The sequence below is a fragment of the Strongylocentrotus purpuratus genome, unplaced genomic scaffold (assembly GCF_000002235.5).
Source record: "Strongylocentrotus purpuratus isolate Spur 01 unplaced genomic scaffold, Spur_5.0 spur5_scaffold_15, whole genome shotgun sequence".
Lineage (NCBI taxonomy): Eukaryota > Metazoa > Echinodermata > Echinoidea > Camarodonta > Strongylocentrotidae > Strongylocentrotus > Strongylocentrotus purpuratus.
The window spans coordinates 11,091,986-11,110,294 of record NW_022145600.1 but is presented as its reverse complement, the minus strand read 5'-3'; the positions used below and the strand labels follow the sequence as shown (position 1 = coordinate 11,110,294).

Below are 18,309 nucleotides of genomic sequence, written 5' to 3'. Positions count from 1 at the left end.
ATTTCATTTTTTGAAATTGGGGCGTTTCCAATACTGGTCTTTACCTTTAATTGAAAGATTTCCTTAATGATTTGCATGTATTAGTTCCCTTTACCTAGATTTTGGCCAGAAGGTTATACATGTATAATTATGATGACCTAAAAATGCCCTCTCAAATATTACAAACGGCATTTCATCCTGTAAACCTCATAACACAATTCATGTCTTCTTAAAAGCTGCATACTTAAAACGGAAAGTTCCCACCATTATACTTTGCTTTCAAATACTACCTCTATTACATGGCAAGTCCAAGATACAATTGTAATATCCCTAACAAATCAACTTTTTAAACTGATCTTATCCTTAAAGTTGATAATTGTATTTGTACATACAGATAGTGATACTTTGATACTCTTTGATATGATTACCTTCCATATCAAGTGAAATGAAACTAATTTTCTGCTTACTTTTCCAGTATGAGATAATTGATTGTAATCTTTACTTTCCCTGTGGCACATACATGTAATTTGTAGAGCATTCCCTGTTCGGACATCCTATCGTAAGACATAAAACATTCCATGGGAGATGTAAAAAATAATTTAAAAAAGGTCTGAATGAAAAGACTCTGTTTTAAAGCCCACCTGTACTAGTGTAGCTAGGAGGGATTAAACCACCCAGGAAGGTCACTGACTGGTGGCTATCTCATCAACTCAGCTCTCAAATAACATAAGAAAAAGAGGATCATGGCATTACGAAAAGCTCTCGTTAAAACTCTACCCCATCACTATAGCACAGCAGTCAATGGGAATCTGGTGGGGAAGGACTACCCCAATTTCGTTTTTCTCGTTAAAACTTTGAGAGAGCTACTACTATTACACAGGCACCAATGGGAATCTGGTGGGGTTGGACTACCCCAATTTCGTTTCTCTCGTTAAAAACTTGGACAGAGCCTTGAGGCTCTGCGTGAGAGATTATGATATTGGATTGCAGCTGGACTCTTCATCATCTTACGTAATACTAGTGTAAACAAACTCTTACTGGGGCTCTGCCTGAAAGGAAATGAGAAGTAGGAAATATGTATTTTACTTGTTTTAAGATATTTTCATGTCAAAAAATCACTAATAAGTTAGATGAAGACCAAAATGAAAGTTCAAATGAAGCAAAATGACCCATAATTGGCGATGTAACAACAATTTTAACTCTGGCAGCGAACCCCTGTATGTGTCTCTTTCTCCCTACTCCCTTCCTTTCCCCATCCATGCTTTCCCCCTATCATGCTTATCTCTCTCTCTATCACCTCATCAAGGTCTCGGTGGGGGTGGATTACAACGCACGTGTTTACATAGGACTTATCACAATCTCTGCTCTAGTACAAGTAGTAGTGGTGAAAGTCAAATGGGGGTTTCAATTTTAAATGACGAGTTTTCGTCATGGGGCACCAATGGTCACCGATTAGGCATTGTTTTCTATATAGAGGGAGCAAATAGCTACAAGTAGTACAGTGGGCCTTTAACGTTTTACAAATGTTTGATCCTCTAGCATAGGGACCATCAATGTTTTAGAATCAAATAATGAAATGAGGAGTGTCAATCTTTAACAAATATTATCACAGTGAGCCACAAGATATTTCTACTTATAAATTGGGCAAATTAAAATATTGAACAGAACATACACACAAAATATGCACAAAAGTGCTTCTTTAGTTTCTATTTTTCCACACAGGCCTCTGCAAGTCGAGCACGGGATACATAAATGCTAGCATACCATGAGATTTGGAGGCAACGGCATCCTCTTCCAATTAACCATTGCCATAACGATCAGACCCCTTTGAAAAAGATGCAGCATTTCTCTTTGAACGACTTGAATACACTTCTACAAGTATGTACAGGGATACCACAAGAATATTTCAGTTTTCAAGCTGTACTAACAGATGCAATTGAGATGGGCAAAATAACATATACCGGGTAACCAGCACACAGAAGCAAAGATTAAGACATACCGGTAATGCTTTGAAAAGCTCAGGAAAAAGGATAAAATCACATGTCATGTACAAAAATCAGACAAAATCAGAACGGTTCTGATTGCTTTCTGCCTGCAATCTTTTTATATAGAATTTCTACATTTACTTTTTTTCAACTTGCATGGCGTAGTTTCTTCTGGTCTACATTTAAATTTTTTAATAGAAGAAAAATCCCTCTTATTCATGACGTTCAAAGTGATATTCAATTTTCTTCACAACTTCATCAACACAATTGAAGAATATGCATGAAGTCTTCTGCAAAAAGGAACAGGAATAATACAATAATACAGTAGAACCTCTGACATAATGAGGTTCATGTATCTGTTATAACAAGGTGATATTGCTGGTCTCAGCTCTTTATATTCTTTTTTTTTAAACCCTGATATAACAAAGTTCCTGATATATTAAACAAGGTAGTTATTTTCAAGATTTGATTGCTCACTTTTCACTCCATTCACAGTTCTGCTCCCCAATACTACAATATTACTTTAATCCAAAATTACACCCCCACGAGATCTTAATGCTCATCCACTTCTGGTTCCCTTGCTCACGCGTGTCCTACCTTTATATGGCATAGCCTTCCTCATCAAAAATTGGATAACCTCTGATTCCTTTAAAAATCATGTAAAAATGCTTCTGTTTAATTCTTAATTGTTTCTACATGCGCCTTGAGCACTCCACAGAGTGGATTTGGCACTATATAAGTTACATTTATTATTATTATTGTTATTTCCATGGTCCATGTGGTTAACCAGCAAGATACAATAAAAACTTGAAAATTCCTATATGCAAAACCAGTATTCTAAATCAAAGACATGGTACACAGGTAAAAGACTACATAAATATCCCAGTTATAGCAGAACACTCATTGCAAAACATGTAACCTCCGAGTAGCATTGAATTTGGCACAAACAAAATTGTTTAAAAAAATTATTATGTACACATAAAAGTCTTTCAGGATTGAAGTACCGTCAAACAAAGCAAATCACAATATGTGCAGATAATTTCAAAAGGAGATTTCATTCAACAAAGAATACTACTAGTAAAAATTCATTAAACTGATTAATAGGCTTTAATTGAAATTAAACCATAATATCTACATGGAATTATACATCATGGAATGAAAACAAAATTTAAAAATTAAATAGCAGCAGTTAAATCAGTTCCATTTGAGCTTTCACTTTGTCACTAAAACAAAGCAATGAATGCATAACAAATCTTAAATGGTGCAGAAAAGATTTTTCAGACTTTTCACAATTGACGAAAAAGTAGGCAAGCTATTTCATTATGTTTAAATAAGCAGAGCATAGAAGAAAAAGAGCTTCAATTGTCATGTACATGATAGCGTTCCATAACATATTTTGTTCATGATTTAAAGCATTCAGTATCATTTTAGTGATGGACTGTGTGAAAATTTACTTAAAAGGGGAGGGGGGGGGGGTGTAATTTTAGCCCATACAAAGAACAGTGCCAGGTGTGAAACTACATTCCACATACTGTCAGTACTATTCAAAGATGAATACTCAAAATGTATAAATACTGTCCTTTTACATGTTAGGAATATCAAGGGATACAAATATTTGCATCATATTTGGCAGGAGGTAGTGACACTAAATCAGAAAATATACTTAATCTGCAAATTTGCATACAATGCATGTTTAATTGTGTTTGTGATACTGGAGTACTGTACATTTCAACTTTGTTTCCAAAACTTTAAAATATATACATGTATCTCTTTTGAATCATTGGGCCTATTCACAAAAAGTTAAAATGCAGATACAAAGAACTACAAAAAATGTAGGATAGACAGGTAAACAGAAAAATAGTTTCTTTTTTTTGCCTGCATTTTGACCATTTGTGTTGTCAGTGAGTTTGTCCTTTTTAGTCACTCACAGTAAATCTAAGAGCATTTAAAAGCTTACTTAAAACACCATTGTAACTTCAGGCCTATATTTTTTTTAATGAAGATAGATAGTACAAAATCCAGTATACAAGGAATGATAGGAAGAAAATATGACAAAACACAACTATCTTCAAATTCATGATTGCCTCGGTTTCCTTTTTAATTTTTAGTTTGTTCCTTTACTTTCACAACTCGATTTTTTCACTCAAATTTCATCTCTCATCATCTTAAATTTCATAACAATGCTGCCTTTCATCCTCTCACGTTGCTTTCTATCTTTCATTTAACTTTCACTTTCTTTGATTTCTTAACTTTCTTTACCTCATCTTTTGCTTCAGCTATACCCGACTTATCACTAGATTCTTCAGACTTATCCTTTTTATGAGACTTTTTCTTCTTTTCTGGGGATTTCTCTGATTTTGATTTGGTCTTGATGGATTTGTTGCTAGGCGATATGGTACTGAAAGACAATGGATTATTGTTAGGATCCTTAGACTTCTTAGAGCCTTTCTTAGATTTCTTAACCTCCGTAGTCCCAAGCCCATTTTCCTCTTCCATAGATTTCACAACAACCCCTTGCTTCTTTAACTTTGTTCCAGTTTTTACTGGGCTTCCCTTTTCCGATCCAGAATCACGCTTTTCCTTCTTGGTTTTCTTCTTCGTCTTCTTTGACCCGTCAATGCTCAGTGCATCTGGTTTGCTGGAATCAGAGATTAAAGTACTTTCTTTGCTCTTCTTTTTCTTTTTGCTCGTGGCTGAATCGTCACTAGGAACACTTGGCAGAGAAGTCAAACCGTTGGCTACTTTGGTTTTATTGCTTGATGCATGTTCTTTCCGCTCGGATTTGGTCTTTTTACCTGCCTGCTCGCTTCCGTTCATCTCACTCGATGCTACTTGATCGCCATCACCACTGCTCTGCTTCTTCTTCTTCTTCTTCTTGGCTTTCTCTGGTGAAGACTCTATGGGATTCTTCTTGACTCTCTTTGGTGAAGTCTCTGCCAAAGAATTTCCACTTACATCAGCGAGCTGGCCGTTAGTTTCCTTGTGTTTGCGCTTCTTCTTCTTTTTGACATCTAATTGACAGAAATATAAGAGATCAAACTGATGTCAACCTTCACTATCAAAAATGAAATTATACATCACAGACTGTGTAAAACAGGTTTATTAAGAACACAAAATAAGAAGAAGCTAGGAGAGCCCGTATCCACCTCCCACAGTGCTATGGGGTTGTAAAATCAGGCCCTGTCTAACTAGGGTTCTTCCTATTCTCAATGGTTTTCCATCACAAAGACACACATACATATACAAATATAATAGTCGGCAAATAGATGTGATAAGGCTTTTAGGAATATGGCACTATATTCAGAGCACTAAGCCACCCAGCTAAATTATGAAGCTTCTATGATATGCCTTAAAGGGACTTTGTAACATTGTTAAGATGAGAGAAAATGGTGCTAAGGTAGTGACTTCAATGCTAGATGTACAAAAAAGATAATCTGAAAGTTATTTGTCAAAACGCAGTGTTTCTTTTTTTTTTTACTGCATGGTGTACATGTAAAAACCCTGATAAAGCTTACTTCACTTTAATCATCTCACAAAGGATAATATACCTGCTTTTGTATATACAGTGTGAGTAAAAAAAAAAATGACACCTAGAAAATTGCTAATTATTTTTAAGATCATCTATGAACAGTAAATTATTATACATCTTATGAAAGAGTGTTTTATCCCAAATCATTTGGTATCATTTTTGTGTGGTATGTGTTCACGTTTGGACGAACAGGAGGCATTGTTTGCGAGAGTGCAAAAAATCGACTTGCGCCAAAGTTGCTCATGTGATGTTTGAATAAAACAATTGGGATTGGGGAATTAAATCGGTTTTTGCAGATCCAAATAACATCCCTAACAAAATTAATCATGCCACACATATCAAATATTGAATATCAAAGAACATTTGTGCGCGTGTGTGTGTCCGACTTTGCTTCTGACAAAAGCATATCCAATGCATTTCATTTGATACATTCAATTCATTCTCTCACTCCGCTAATCCCAACATAATACATGCTGTAGGTATCACTATGGCGCAAGTCGATTTTTACACTCTCGCAAACAATGCCTCCTGTTCATCCAAACGTGAACACATACCACACAAAAATGATACCAAATGATTTGGGATAAAACACTCTTTCATAATAATAATTTACTGTTCATATATGAGTTTTAAAATAATTAGTAATTTTCTAGGTGTAAACTTTTTTTTGACTCACACGGTATATATACCTCTATTCATCTTACCTGATGATTCTTGATCCCCATCACCGCTAATCTCCTGCTTCTTCTTCTTCTTCTTGACCTCCTTCGTTGAAGATTCCATGGAAGTTTCCTCTACTTTCTCTGTAGCAGTCTCCTCGGGTATCTCTGTTGAAGTCTTCTTTCTTTTCTCTTTGGAAGTCTTCTTTGCTTTCTTCGGTGAAGGAGGCTCTGTGGAAGAGGTTCCGTTTTGATCACCAGGTTGGCCATTAGTCTCCTCATGCTTACGCTTCTTCTTCTTCACTAATGATTCACAATGAAATTTTAAATAAAAATTAATAATTATTCATACTTTCAAATGACAGACAAAATCATTGAGGCATAACATGGAAGAAATTAGATGAAAAATATGATCAAAAGATGCATACAAGCAGCTTGTACAGCTGCACTCTAACTGGAATAAGGTTCACATCACTTGTGGAATTTCTTCTTAAAAACAAAGCAAAGCGGCGACAAAAGTGTCGCATGGATAAGAAAGGATTTTTTTTAATGATTTACAAGTAAAAGCCATATCTACAGTGATATCACAATTATTACAACTATATTGAAGGACTACAATGATTCTGAGAGAATTGATATCTAAGCCTTAAAACCCAATGGCATACAATGTATGTTAATATTTATAAGCCCACATTATAATGTAAGGTCTTAAAGCCATGTACATGTATCACAAACGTTGTGTTAATCATTCATACATTATGTAGGGAAACGGCTCAGAGGATCAGGCAGTGGTCTTAGAACTGAGAGGTCCTGGGTCCAATCTAAGTGTCTAAGCCCTTTGGGTCCAACATCAAGAGCCCAAAATATAACATGTACATTACGTACAAACTGTACCCTGTTCCTATAAAGATAGAAACTACATGTACATGCACAGGTGTATGCCTTCTTGATGCGTATTTACAAGCAGACATCTGCTTTCTTAGGACAAGTTAGGAACACAAAAATAAGAATCAACATCATGATTCATGGACAGAATAAAAAATGTGCATTGTGTAGAGCCCACATAGGAGGGAAGGCGACCCTTTGAGACTTTGTTACAAGATGTGCAAGTCTCCTGAAAGTTCTTGCAAGTATTATGCTTATCCAAAGAAATATCATGGCCCCCAAAACGGGAAGGGGCTAGCGAAATCTCCGTCTGGATTATCCAGTTTGCTCCACAGGGAAGTCCGGCGACTAGGGTGTTTTCACTGCTAAGCTTTTTGATAGATACTTGCATCAGCTTTAGTAACTGGCATAATTCGTGCCCTGGAATGGGAGAGGATGGACTGCAAGTTTGGATTATGACCACCTCCAGTAAACAGGATGGGATGCCAGTTGGAATTGATCAGAGGGCCTGAAAATAACCTAGAATGAGCTATTTTGTACACAAAAATGCCTAATCTATGGTCTGAAAGTAACTCGCCAGGGCCTGAATTCAGGTTATTGCCTAAAAACTGGTATCCCTGGATAATACACCAAAAAGCGCACTGATCATTAACTTGTAACTCTAAAACAATGACTGGCTGAAGTGGTCCCTGGGAAATGCAGAGGCCAGGGTATACTGTAAGTTCAGTATTTGACAACTGAATCCCATGACTAGGGTAATAATACACTGTGAAGCACTCTGGTCTGTTAATTGCAAGTTCTCTGAAATGGCGTCTACCTAAAGTGTTCCAAAGGGAGCTGAGCTTTTGTAAAAGCGGAATTAAAATTGAATCCGATGGAAAGGGTGATAATTACACTGCAAAGTACTTCATCAGCTACTTGGAGGTGATAGATGTGGTCCCCAGGGAGTGGAGAGGGTGCGAGTAAGGAATTTTGATCAAATTCAATGAACAGTAGACTGGAAAGTGCTCCGAGCAGTTACTTGAAGTGTAATATAGCAACAGGCTGAAGTGGTCCCCAGGGAGTGGAGAGGGTACTACATACCAAGAGGAAGTAAGAAGGAATCCAAAGAACAGGACTGTCATTTCATACTGCATAGCACTTGCTTCGATCAGTTACTTGCAACTGGTATAAAAAGCACAATACAAAACAGTTTTGATTACCTTCCTTCCCATCGATGTTCGTCTCTCCCCATTGTCCTAGATCTCCATCACTGTCGCTTTGCTTCTTTTTAACTTTCTTCGGTGTGGAGTCCAAGTGTGAGGAGGTCTTGGTTACTTTCTGTGGCAACGGCTCGGCTGAAGAATCTTGCAATACCTTCTGATCTCCGTGCTGAACGTTTGTTTGCCCATGCGTCCGAACTTTCTTCACATGCACTACAAGTTGATTCCCAATCAGCTCAAAACTTGTGATATTGCTGCCTGGGCTACATGGAAAGATAACACCCAAAGGCTTCTTCGACTTTTTCTTGTCTCCTTTCAACTTCTTGTCAGGTGGCAACACTTTTTTCTTTTTGGTCTTGCCATTTGCGCTATCTTTTGAGGCAGGCTTGTCTGAGTTGTTGCTGTGGTCTGAGGCAGCATTTTGTGACACATTGGCCTTTCTTTTTTTCTTTGGACTTGACAAAGTTCTAATCCCTCCTGCGTTATCACTTGAACTTACATCAGACCTTGCTTTCTTTTTCTTTGGACTTGACAAAGTTCTAATCTCTCCTGCGTTATCGCTTGAACCTAAACCATCATAGCCTGCTTTCTTTTTCTTTTTGGAGTGAGCCTTCTTCACATTTGTTTCCCTGTTCTTTGACTCAATGTTTTTCTTATGTTTGCCTGCCTTTTTCTTAGTTTTCACCTTTAGGTCTTTCCCAAACTCATCTGAACTAGTACTGGTATCAATTTTGCATGGTGACATATGTTTGCTTGACAGTTTCTTCTCTTTCTTCTTTTTCCTTTTCACAGGGGTGGTGTGCTTTTCATCAGGTTTATTTCTCCCCTTGCTGGACCTCGAGTCTTTCATTTTGAGAGATGACAACTGTTTTCCTAATTTCTTCTTCTTTGCTGTCTTTTTGTCCGTGTTCACTAAATGTCCATTTGAAAGGGGGAATATTTCAATACTGCCAACTGAAGATTTCAATTTCTCACCTACACCAAGTTTCTGTTTTTTCTTCTTTTTATCTTTACTGGTTCCTGCTTTCTTTGTTTCACCAATCACATCTAACTTGACTTTTTTGTTCACAATAACTGTATCAATGTCCTTGTCTCTTTTCCTTTTTAGCTTCTTACTCTTCTTGTTGCCAGTACTTTCAAAACCTTCATCCTCCTTTTTCTCACTGTGCTTCGATTCTCCTGTAGCTGCTTGTTTCTGTTCGACACTCTTTGCTTTCCTTTTCACCTCGCTTGGAGTAAGCAAACCCTTGTTCTTGACACTTTTAATTTTCTCTTTCTTCTTCTTCTTCTTCTTGCTCTTTTTGGCAGCCCCTTCCTCCAAACCATTTGCAGTGTTGACAACACTTTTAGTCGCCTTAGCAACAGATTTTGGTTGATCCGCTTTCTTTGATATTTTCTTTTTTGCTGGTAGTTTCAACTCAAAACTGACTTCTCCATCGCTATAACTAAGTAATTTATCACTTTTGGAATCTTTTTTCTTCTTCTTATTCTTTTTGCTCTGCTTGACACCCACTTTCTCCTTTGAAGAACTCGCCTGATCACTTTCCACGTTCTCTGCAGGTTTAGAGTCATTCCTATCTTTGGATTTTTTCTTTTTTTTAGCCTTCACTTTTACCCCTGCACTGACTTTCTCATTTGCAGGATTTTCAGCCTCTGATGCTTTGCTTTTCTTCTTTTTCTTCTTCTTTGTCTTTTTAATTGTCTCTGCCTCACTACTCTCTGATGCAATTGCCAGAATGCTTTCTCCAATTTCAGAATGTTTTGATGCTCCTTTATCCTTCTCTCTCTTCTGTCCAGCCTTGGCATTTTTCATATTATTTTTCTGACCACTTTTGCTAGTTTCAGAATGTTTAGACAATCTTTTATCCTTGCCTTTCATTTCTTCAGCCTTTTCCTCCATTTCTTTCTCTTGGACACCTCCATCAGGGACAGAATTGGGAGAAACTGTTCCTTGGGCTTCACTTGTTTCCTTGGGTACTGGCTGTGTAGATTTGGAAGCATCCTGTGGAAGACAAAATTGAATGTAGTGTAAGCTAATATTGAAACAGTAAAACTGATGATCAATACTAATGCTGTTCAATACGTCAAGATGAATGTTGAAGCAAAAGTCACCAACCCTTTGTAAAACAAGGGAAAATTAATCTTGTTAGAAAAGAAAAACTAATCCAGGACAGCTCGTGCAACGCTGATGGTGAAATACTACCTATTAAAAAGTTAAATGAACTAAGATCGCTTTGATTTCAGGACAACCACCCTGGACTACTACGTCCTGCCTTAGATAAGAGTTGCGATTGATCTGAATCAAGCGCAAGTTCACAGGCTATTATCTCTTACGTACATAGTTGCAACTGATATCAATGATGAAAAAAGTTGCAATTAACTGTTTATAAGATGGGAACCTGGACCTCTTGGAAATGACTATGATATGTGCACATATAAGTGCCTTCCACATGGACAACTCCTCCAACACAAAGCTCCTCCCATGACAACTAATATCCCTGAAGACATCTGTCCTCTTGAAAATTACAGAACTTGAAACAAGCATCAATCACCAGAAATATCAAGTACAGCACATAATTCTTCCTCTACGCAGAGCTGCCAACCTCCAGAACAGAAAATCAGTAATCACAAGGCTCAAAATCAGTAATTTGGGGTATAAATCAGTAATTTCTTATGCGGCGCTATGAATCTAAAAAAACGACACGCCAACACTGCGCGGACGCATGATTATCTGAAATTTTTGGTGATTTTACTCACACAAAGATGTTAAGTATTGAATTTCAGGTCATCACAACACAGTTTATCATGAAAAATGGCTCCTATTCACAGCACTCGCTACGATAAATCATATTTAATTCATTAAAAAAAAAAAAAAAAAAAAAAAAAAAAAAAAAATTTTTTTTTTTTTTTTTTAAATCCGTAATTTGAGACAACATTCCGTAATGGTCGTTAATTTCCGTACCAATTACGGAAAATCCGTACTAGTTGGCAGCTCTGTGGACTACGTATTAAACTGAGCCCATAAAGAAATCAAAGTCTTACTGGTTTAGCTGTAGCAGCACTGAAAACATCCCAGACTTGTTCAATTGTCTTTGGGTGATGGACCTTCAAACTGTTCCTCACGAAGTTCTGTAGCAGAATAACATGACATAGGAGAAGAAAAAAATAATGGTATAAATGCCCTTACAGCCTTCAGATTCATCATTGAATAGCTCTACATTTGATTCCTTCCATACTGATATAAAGTATAAAATCCCTCCTGCAAATATCAAAATCAATATTCTAACAACTTTTTTCTCAGTATCACTATAATATTTATCATGAAAAATATCTGACAGCATTTGAAAAGAGTAACAAGAAATGGGGGTCTATAAACATATTTTTACTACTCTTTTGATGTATGCATGTATATTTTCCATGCAATATTCCAATTTAGGCATGGATGGAGACATTTGGGGTGTACAGAGGGGACTCCTTCCTAGAGAGTACCGAAGCTGTGACGTCATCAAAATCTATTTTTAGAATTTCTCAATTTTTTCTTCATTTTCCAAAAGAGCATCAAAAATAATGTCCAAATGTCAAAAACCAATTTAATATGTTAAGTATTGGCTGAGATATGACCATCTGAATAAATATATTTCCTATAGGAACTCAGTGTTATATGCTCTGGCTCCTAACCATTAAGAGCCAGAGCATATAACAGGCGTTAAATTTCAATATTTTTAGGGCAAGATCACTTTTCTGTAGGGCACATTCCTATATTACAGCACAAATAGGAAGAATTGGAAAGGGCACAAAAAATCTCCAAGGCCAATGAGAGGGGCATTGAGGCCATTCAAAGGGGCATCCAAGGCCATGGCCTTTGTGGCCTTGGATTAATTTAAGCCCTGATATAAAGTTATATATGTTTGCAGGTAGCCATCCTGATACAGGTTTAACTTGAGGATTAGGCCAAGGTATGGTACTGTACCTCAAATTTGCTCTTTTTTCTGGGAACGTTGGGATATTCTGCAATCTGCTCCAGCAGGTTTTTGATGTTGCTGCTGATATTTCCCGCTCCAACAGCTTCTCTTACACGCTGCAAAGAAATAATACTAGAATCGGTTAAATTACACTTAGTATTAAATTAAAAAGATTCTTGATCATCTAAAAGGATGTGTGTGTGTGGAGAGAGAGAGAGAGGGAGGGGAGGGGGGGGGGGGTGTGCGTGTAATATTTTCAAAAGGACGACACAATAACAATTTCAAATTGAAGGGGAGAAATTACATTTACACAGCTCATAACTCTATTCTCTGCTTTAATTACATCAGAATTTGACCCACAAGATGTATAAGATAAACCTGTCATAATTACAGTACATTAAAACTTGAACCTTGATTTAAAAACAATTCAATTTTTTTCTCCAAGGTGTTCCAACAATCGATACTTTGTGTGTTCCTTCCGGGAAAGCTAGAGCAATGTACATGTTGCCAAACTCAACTATTGGTGGATCTTAACAGTATCTACTCAAAATTCAAATGAAACAATGGTCAGATTTTTTCAGGTGCCACCTGGGCAGAACTTTTGTGTTATTACATCAGGGCAACTGCTTATTTTGAACCCTGCTAGGTATTCCAAAGGCGAAATCCGGGTAAGTCCAAAATAATTGTTCCACATTTTACTTCTCACATCTAAAATTTCAGTATTTCATCTGTTAACTGTATCGAGCCTTGGATCAGAAAAAGTATCCAATAACATGATACATTGTGCTGATTTATGCTCAAAATTGCATTACTTGGTAATATGGGACATACATGTACATTGGATTTGCCCTCATATATGCAGATCCCTGACCATTTCACACTTCACTCTTTCTATTCCCTTATTCATTACACATGGACTCCCAAGGATAGAAAACAAATATACCTGAAGCCGTTGTTATTTCTAGATTCTCTCGTGTTAGCATTCTCAAAGGGCTTGATAGTCTTTCTCATCATACTTCTATTTGGAGCCAGAAGGGCTTCTTATGATTTTACAAAGAATTAACTCCTCTTGACTCAAAACAAATGATACAAAGCTTCGGGGTCATATTATCTTCCCTCCCTTTAATAGTTTTCTTCTTTTTGGGGGGCACAAAGACAGACTGGGATTTTTCAATTTCGATTCATTTATTTGTTCAACCATCAAAATATATATACAATCGAAATAAGTTATATCAAGAATTTAGAAGAACACAATGATGGTCCGGTGACCCCGGAGAAAGCAGGGCTTATAAAAAGGGGCCACCAAATTGAAATACATAAAAAGATCAACATAATTATTTAAAAAAATAAAAAATCACCATCGAACATTAATATAAACAAGGAAAAAAGAGAAGTACACTTCTTGCAGCAGCAGCAAAAATCTATATCTACATACAACTGTATATTGGTAATTATGTTGTAAATATAGAAAATGAATTTACCAGCAGCCATTGTTCCTGTTTGGCTTCTCCCTTGTTAGAGTTCTGTGGGGCCTGGTAACCTTTGCCTCCATACTTCTGATCTTCAGATATACACTGGGTGTGCAGTTTGTATTCATCCCCACTATTAAAGAAACAAGAGTACAATTTAGAAATGTAATAGGAACAAAACAAGCATTGTCTGATTTACAGTGTGTGCTGTTTGTAGTCACCGTCAGTCTTGTATAATCTCAAATTGATAATAGTACAGTTTAGAAATATAATAAGAAACAAAATAAGCATCGTCTGATATACAGTGTGTGCTGTTTGTAGTCGTCATCAAATTTCTTAGCCGTAACTTAAAGTTACGGCTAAGAAATGTAATAGGGAAAAAAAAAAGAGCATTGTGTGATATACACAGTGTGTGCTGTTTGTAATTATCCTCACTAAAGAACGGCCAAGAAATGTTATAGGAAACGTAACAAGCATCGTCTGATATACAGTGTGTGCTGATTGTACCGGTAGTCATCCTCACTAAAGCATGGCTAAGAAATGTTATAGGAAACATTACGAGTATCGTCTGATATCTCCAGTGTAGTACAATCTCAAATAACGAGAGTACAGTGAAGAAAATATATTAGAACAAGTCAACATCCTTCCTTGTGTTTCTATCATCATAATATCAAGTTAATTGATTACTTTTGCATTGCTACACATTATAAAATGCCAGAGAGGACTCAAATTACACTCTGCATAAAGGGTTATGACATGTCAAAGACACACTCACAGGCAAAGAAGTGAACTCAAAATTAACTTCCATGCCAGTCTCTGGCCTTGATATGAAATAATTTCCTGCTATTTTGTTCTTTGATCCACAACCATTTGAAAATATTCTATGGGTGCTTTAGATTTCTCTGTACATTTTTATTTTGTTTTGTTTTGTTTTGTTGTTTGGAGGGGGGGGGGGGTGTTTGTTGCTTTCAGATGATTTCGTATTTAATAACAATACAAATTATCATTATCAGGTGGATGAGTTGAAATTCAATCAATCACTATGAAAAGCAACACATTTTTTTACTAAAACTTCTGTCATTCCTACGTTTACAATGCACTTTCTGCTATTAAGTAATTGGCAACCAATTCATGTGTCTTAATATAGGACTTACTAGAAGTCTTTGCCACAATCCATACAGGAGAGCACTTCACAGCTCCTACATCTTTGCTGATAATGCTTTTCTACCTGTGCTTTCTTGATGGCCTGGCCGCAAGCGTTGCATGTAAAGAAGACCATGGTGTTACTAGATCACCTCCTGTAAGCTTGTATGACGGTGGTTAGCTTGGTGACATGTAGGATGGTTCAAACCCTGTTGATTTAAAAACATTGCAAGTATTAACATGATCTGAAAGACAAATTGTGAGAAATGTGGGGCATGTACAGAGCATAAAAGTTATTGACCTTAAAAATAAAGAGACCTGGTAACATTGTTCAGATGAGGGAAAATGGTGCTAAGGTAGGGACTTCAATGCTAGATGTACAATGAAAGAAAATCTGAAAGTTTGAATGAAAACAGACCATTATCAATGATAAAAATTGGGAAAAACTGATCTGATCGATTCCTTAATTCTCCCAACCATATTATTACAATCTAATTACATTTTAGGTGAATGTAAATGTCGTCACAAAGCATTGAATTAAGTATATATACAATTCCAGACATTTAAGTGTTGAACTATTTTTGTTAATGCCTGCCATGTCTTGTTTGCATGAAACACGGTTAGGAAAATTCAAAAAAAGTTGGGAGAATTTACTGTTAGAGGGTGTCGCACAGTGACACCTTCAAAGAAAACTGTAAATATCTTTGTGTTTTGAGAATTTGTTCCGGATTTTGTGCATGTTAGTGGGTTAGTAAAGTAGAAGGAATAAAATAAGTAACATTTCATACAAAACTTAGGCAGTTTTTTCATGAACCTTCAACAATTTTACTGAGTCACTTTAAGAGTAGACTGACTGAATTACTAAATTTTCCACTTTCTTCAGGAGTGACACGAGTCAAAGGCTTTCACCATCATAATTCACAAAATCACAAGTGAAGTTAGAGTGGTTGAATTGCATTAAGCCTTAAAGTGACTTGGTAACATTGCCTCAGATTCATGCTGCAATCACAATTATAAACCTTTAGCTCAGTCAGGAATCCCATGACTTTTACAAGCTGATCGCCTGTCTGATTATCAAGAAATTTACGATTGGAAATCGAAATTTCAGTTTTCGTTTTCCTGACGGTTTATATTACACTACAGTCTATTGGAGAAAATGAGTATGGTAGAACCGGTCACTCAAAGATTTTAACTTTTTTGAGGCACTTTATGATCATTTCGAAGCGGTATTTTTTTCTCAATACGAGTTAGCAAGGTTGCTAATGTCATGTCGGTTGACAACAGCAAAAGGCAAATGATCAGGCAAATCACAATTTCACAATGTCATGAGTTAGTTTACGATATTGCCCAATTTCTTTTTACCGAGTTCTTTTTACCCAATTCATTGAAAGCCTGTCCCAGTCCCACAATGCAGTTCAGAAATGACATCATGGCATTACACAACAGTTTGCTTCCCATGCCCTGTGTACAGAGTTTAACAGCTTTGCATCGATGCCACTGGCACTAGCAGTAGCAGCTACACCGCAATCCATATATGCATAATTCATTAAGTAGCTACATTCATAAGCACAAGCTCATCGCATGTGCGTAAATCTTTTCTCGCACAAACCCTACACACGCTCGCACTTAGAAAAACTATCATCAACAGATAGATAAACGTGTCAAGATTAAAAATCTATAAATATATTTCACAGATTAGGGTCTAGTCTAGATCTAGACGTATTAGATCTATACATAGGGTGTCTGAACGATTTTTCAATTTTCAATTTGGGATCGTTTTTCACCATTTTTGTTTGATATTTGAATTAAAAATGTAATCAGAATAATACATTTCAAATTTCAAGTCTCGCCGATGTTTCTATCAAAAGATACAGCCCCTTCAAAATGCTGAAATATTCATAGCATTTTGCTCAGAATCGACGAAAAAGACGTACACGCAGAGTTATGTTGTTTTGCTAAATTTAGCCAAACAGCTGTATCGCGCGATATGCAAGCGTATGCATATCGTACGCAAGTTGCTCAGCCAATGCGCGACTTGCAAGCTTGAGCCACGCTGTCTCCGCGATATGTGCCATTGACTAGTATGGGTGGCCGTTCCCGCTATAGAACCCGGAAGTGAATACACGTTGTAGTCAATGGCAATATCGCGGAGACAATCTCCGCGATATTGCCATTGACTACAACGTGTATTCACTTCCGGGTTCTATGGCGAGAATCGGCCACCCATACTTTCATTCACTATAAGCGCACATGTTACGATGTAACCATGGTTTGGACTGAGCGGAGCTCACGCCTCCCTAATTAGCTGATTCCAAAAATGTGGGAAGGGTATTTTCAAACTGTTATAACAAATGATCCCTTGGGGCTAGCGAAAAAAAAAGCATCTGGATATTATCCTTACGTCTAGCCCTGCTTAAGCCGCGGGGCGGCAGCTCAGGAAAGTGGCAAATTTTGGAGCTAGGATGCAAACAACATTTCAATCGCTGTTTTGACCAAGATATTTTTAGAATTCTGGGGGTGGCCCCCGATGGGGAATATGGAGAAAAACCTGCTCTTTCATATGACACCTCATTTATTGAGTTTCACCTTCAGGATCATTTGTTATAAAGGTTTGAATTTCAAATTTTTTCATAAAATCATTGACCAATTTTGGATGGTCGCGCCATGCACGTAGACCACATAGGGAAGCGTACAATCTCTATGGGAAGGGTTTTAGCACACAACATTGGGTGCGCGATCAGACACCCTACTATACAAAGTCAGTCAAATTTACTGTTTTACTTTTAGAATACATTTTTTACACGCTACAGGAGTACAGCTGCTAAAACTCGAATTAACAGATTACCTAGATTAAACAGGTCAAAATTGTCCAGAGAAATGACAGATGAGCTTTTGTAAATCACTAAATGTCAAAATGATGCTTAAAAAAAAAGAAAAAAGATCTAGGGTCTAAATCTAGAATCTAGATCTAGAAAGAGAGGTCTAGATCTAGATCTAGTAGATAATAGATATCTATGCCTAGATTTATAGACTCTACTATGAATAATATAATTATTAAGTGCTGCTATGACGGATCTAGAGGTCTATTTACCAAATTACAGTCTAATATTACGTTCATTCTGTCGATTTTATATGATAAGGCTAAAATCCCTGAACTTAACACATTGCCATTAACCTTGTCCCACGTACCAAGTTTCACGTTAGTCATAACAATACAAGCACAGAAATATGTAGTTTTCGGTATCATTAAGCTACATAGCAGAAACAACATATAATTTATTATCAGTGAAAGAAATGAAAGACTATCAAAGCAAAAAATTACCTCATCAAAGTCCTAAATTACAAGCACATCTGGTCACGCTTGTCGACGACTTACAGTTACACGACGGATGGGACTTTTCATTTTTGAGACATGACCATTATGTATACGCAGAGGGCTCTTGACTTGTGATGATTAAAATTTTGAAGAAAAACTCCTCCCCAAAAAGAGGAAATT

At 36.8% G+C, this 18,309-nt stretch overlaps 1 protein-coding gene across 1 annotated transcript; it reads right to left on the bottom strand.

Annotated features, from left to right (window-relative positions):
- Nucleotides 1-1,424: 1,424 nt before the first annotated feature.
- Nucleotides 1,425-18,241, bottom strand: LOC575094 (E3 ubiquitin-protein ligase RBBP6). Its single transcript, XM_775510.5, has 8 exons — nucleotides 18,136-18,241; nucleotides 14,825-15,022; nucleotides 13,683-13,803; nucleotides 12,210-12,317; nucleotides 11,282-11,368; nucleotides 8,240-10,241; nucleotides 6,198-6,455; nucleotides 1,425-4,975 (listed from the first exon to the last, which is right to left on the bottom strand). The coding sequence occupies exons 2-8, from the start codon at nucleotides 14,947-14,949 to the stop codon at nucleotides 4,182-4,184; spliced, it is 3,495 nt and encodes a 1,164-aa protein (XP_780603.3). The 5' UTR covers nucleotides 14,950-15,022; nucleotides 18,136-18,241; the 3' UTR covers nucleotides 1,425-4,181.
- Between the last annotated feature and the right edge of the window lie 68 nt (nucleotides 18,242-18,309).

Bases quoted from the DNA above. Each gene is read 5' to 3' on its own strand.
- LOC575094 (XM_775510.5), bottom strand. From the start codon at position 14,949: ATGGTCTTCTTTACATGCAACGCTTGCGGCCAGGCCATCAAGAAAGCA. The intron at 13,804-14,824 runs GTAAGTCCTATA...TTTCTTTAATAG, and splicing joins GATTGTGGCAAAGACTTCTA to TGGGGATGAATACAAACTGC. The intron at 10,242-11,281 runs GTAAGACTTTGA...TGTCTTCCACAG, and splicing joins GTGCTGCTACAGCTAAACCA to GATGCTTCCAAATCTACACA.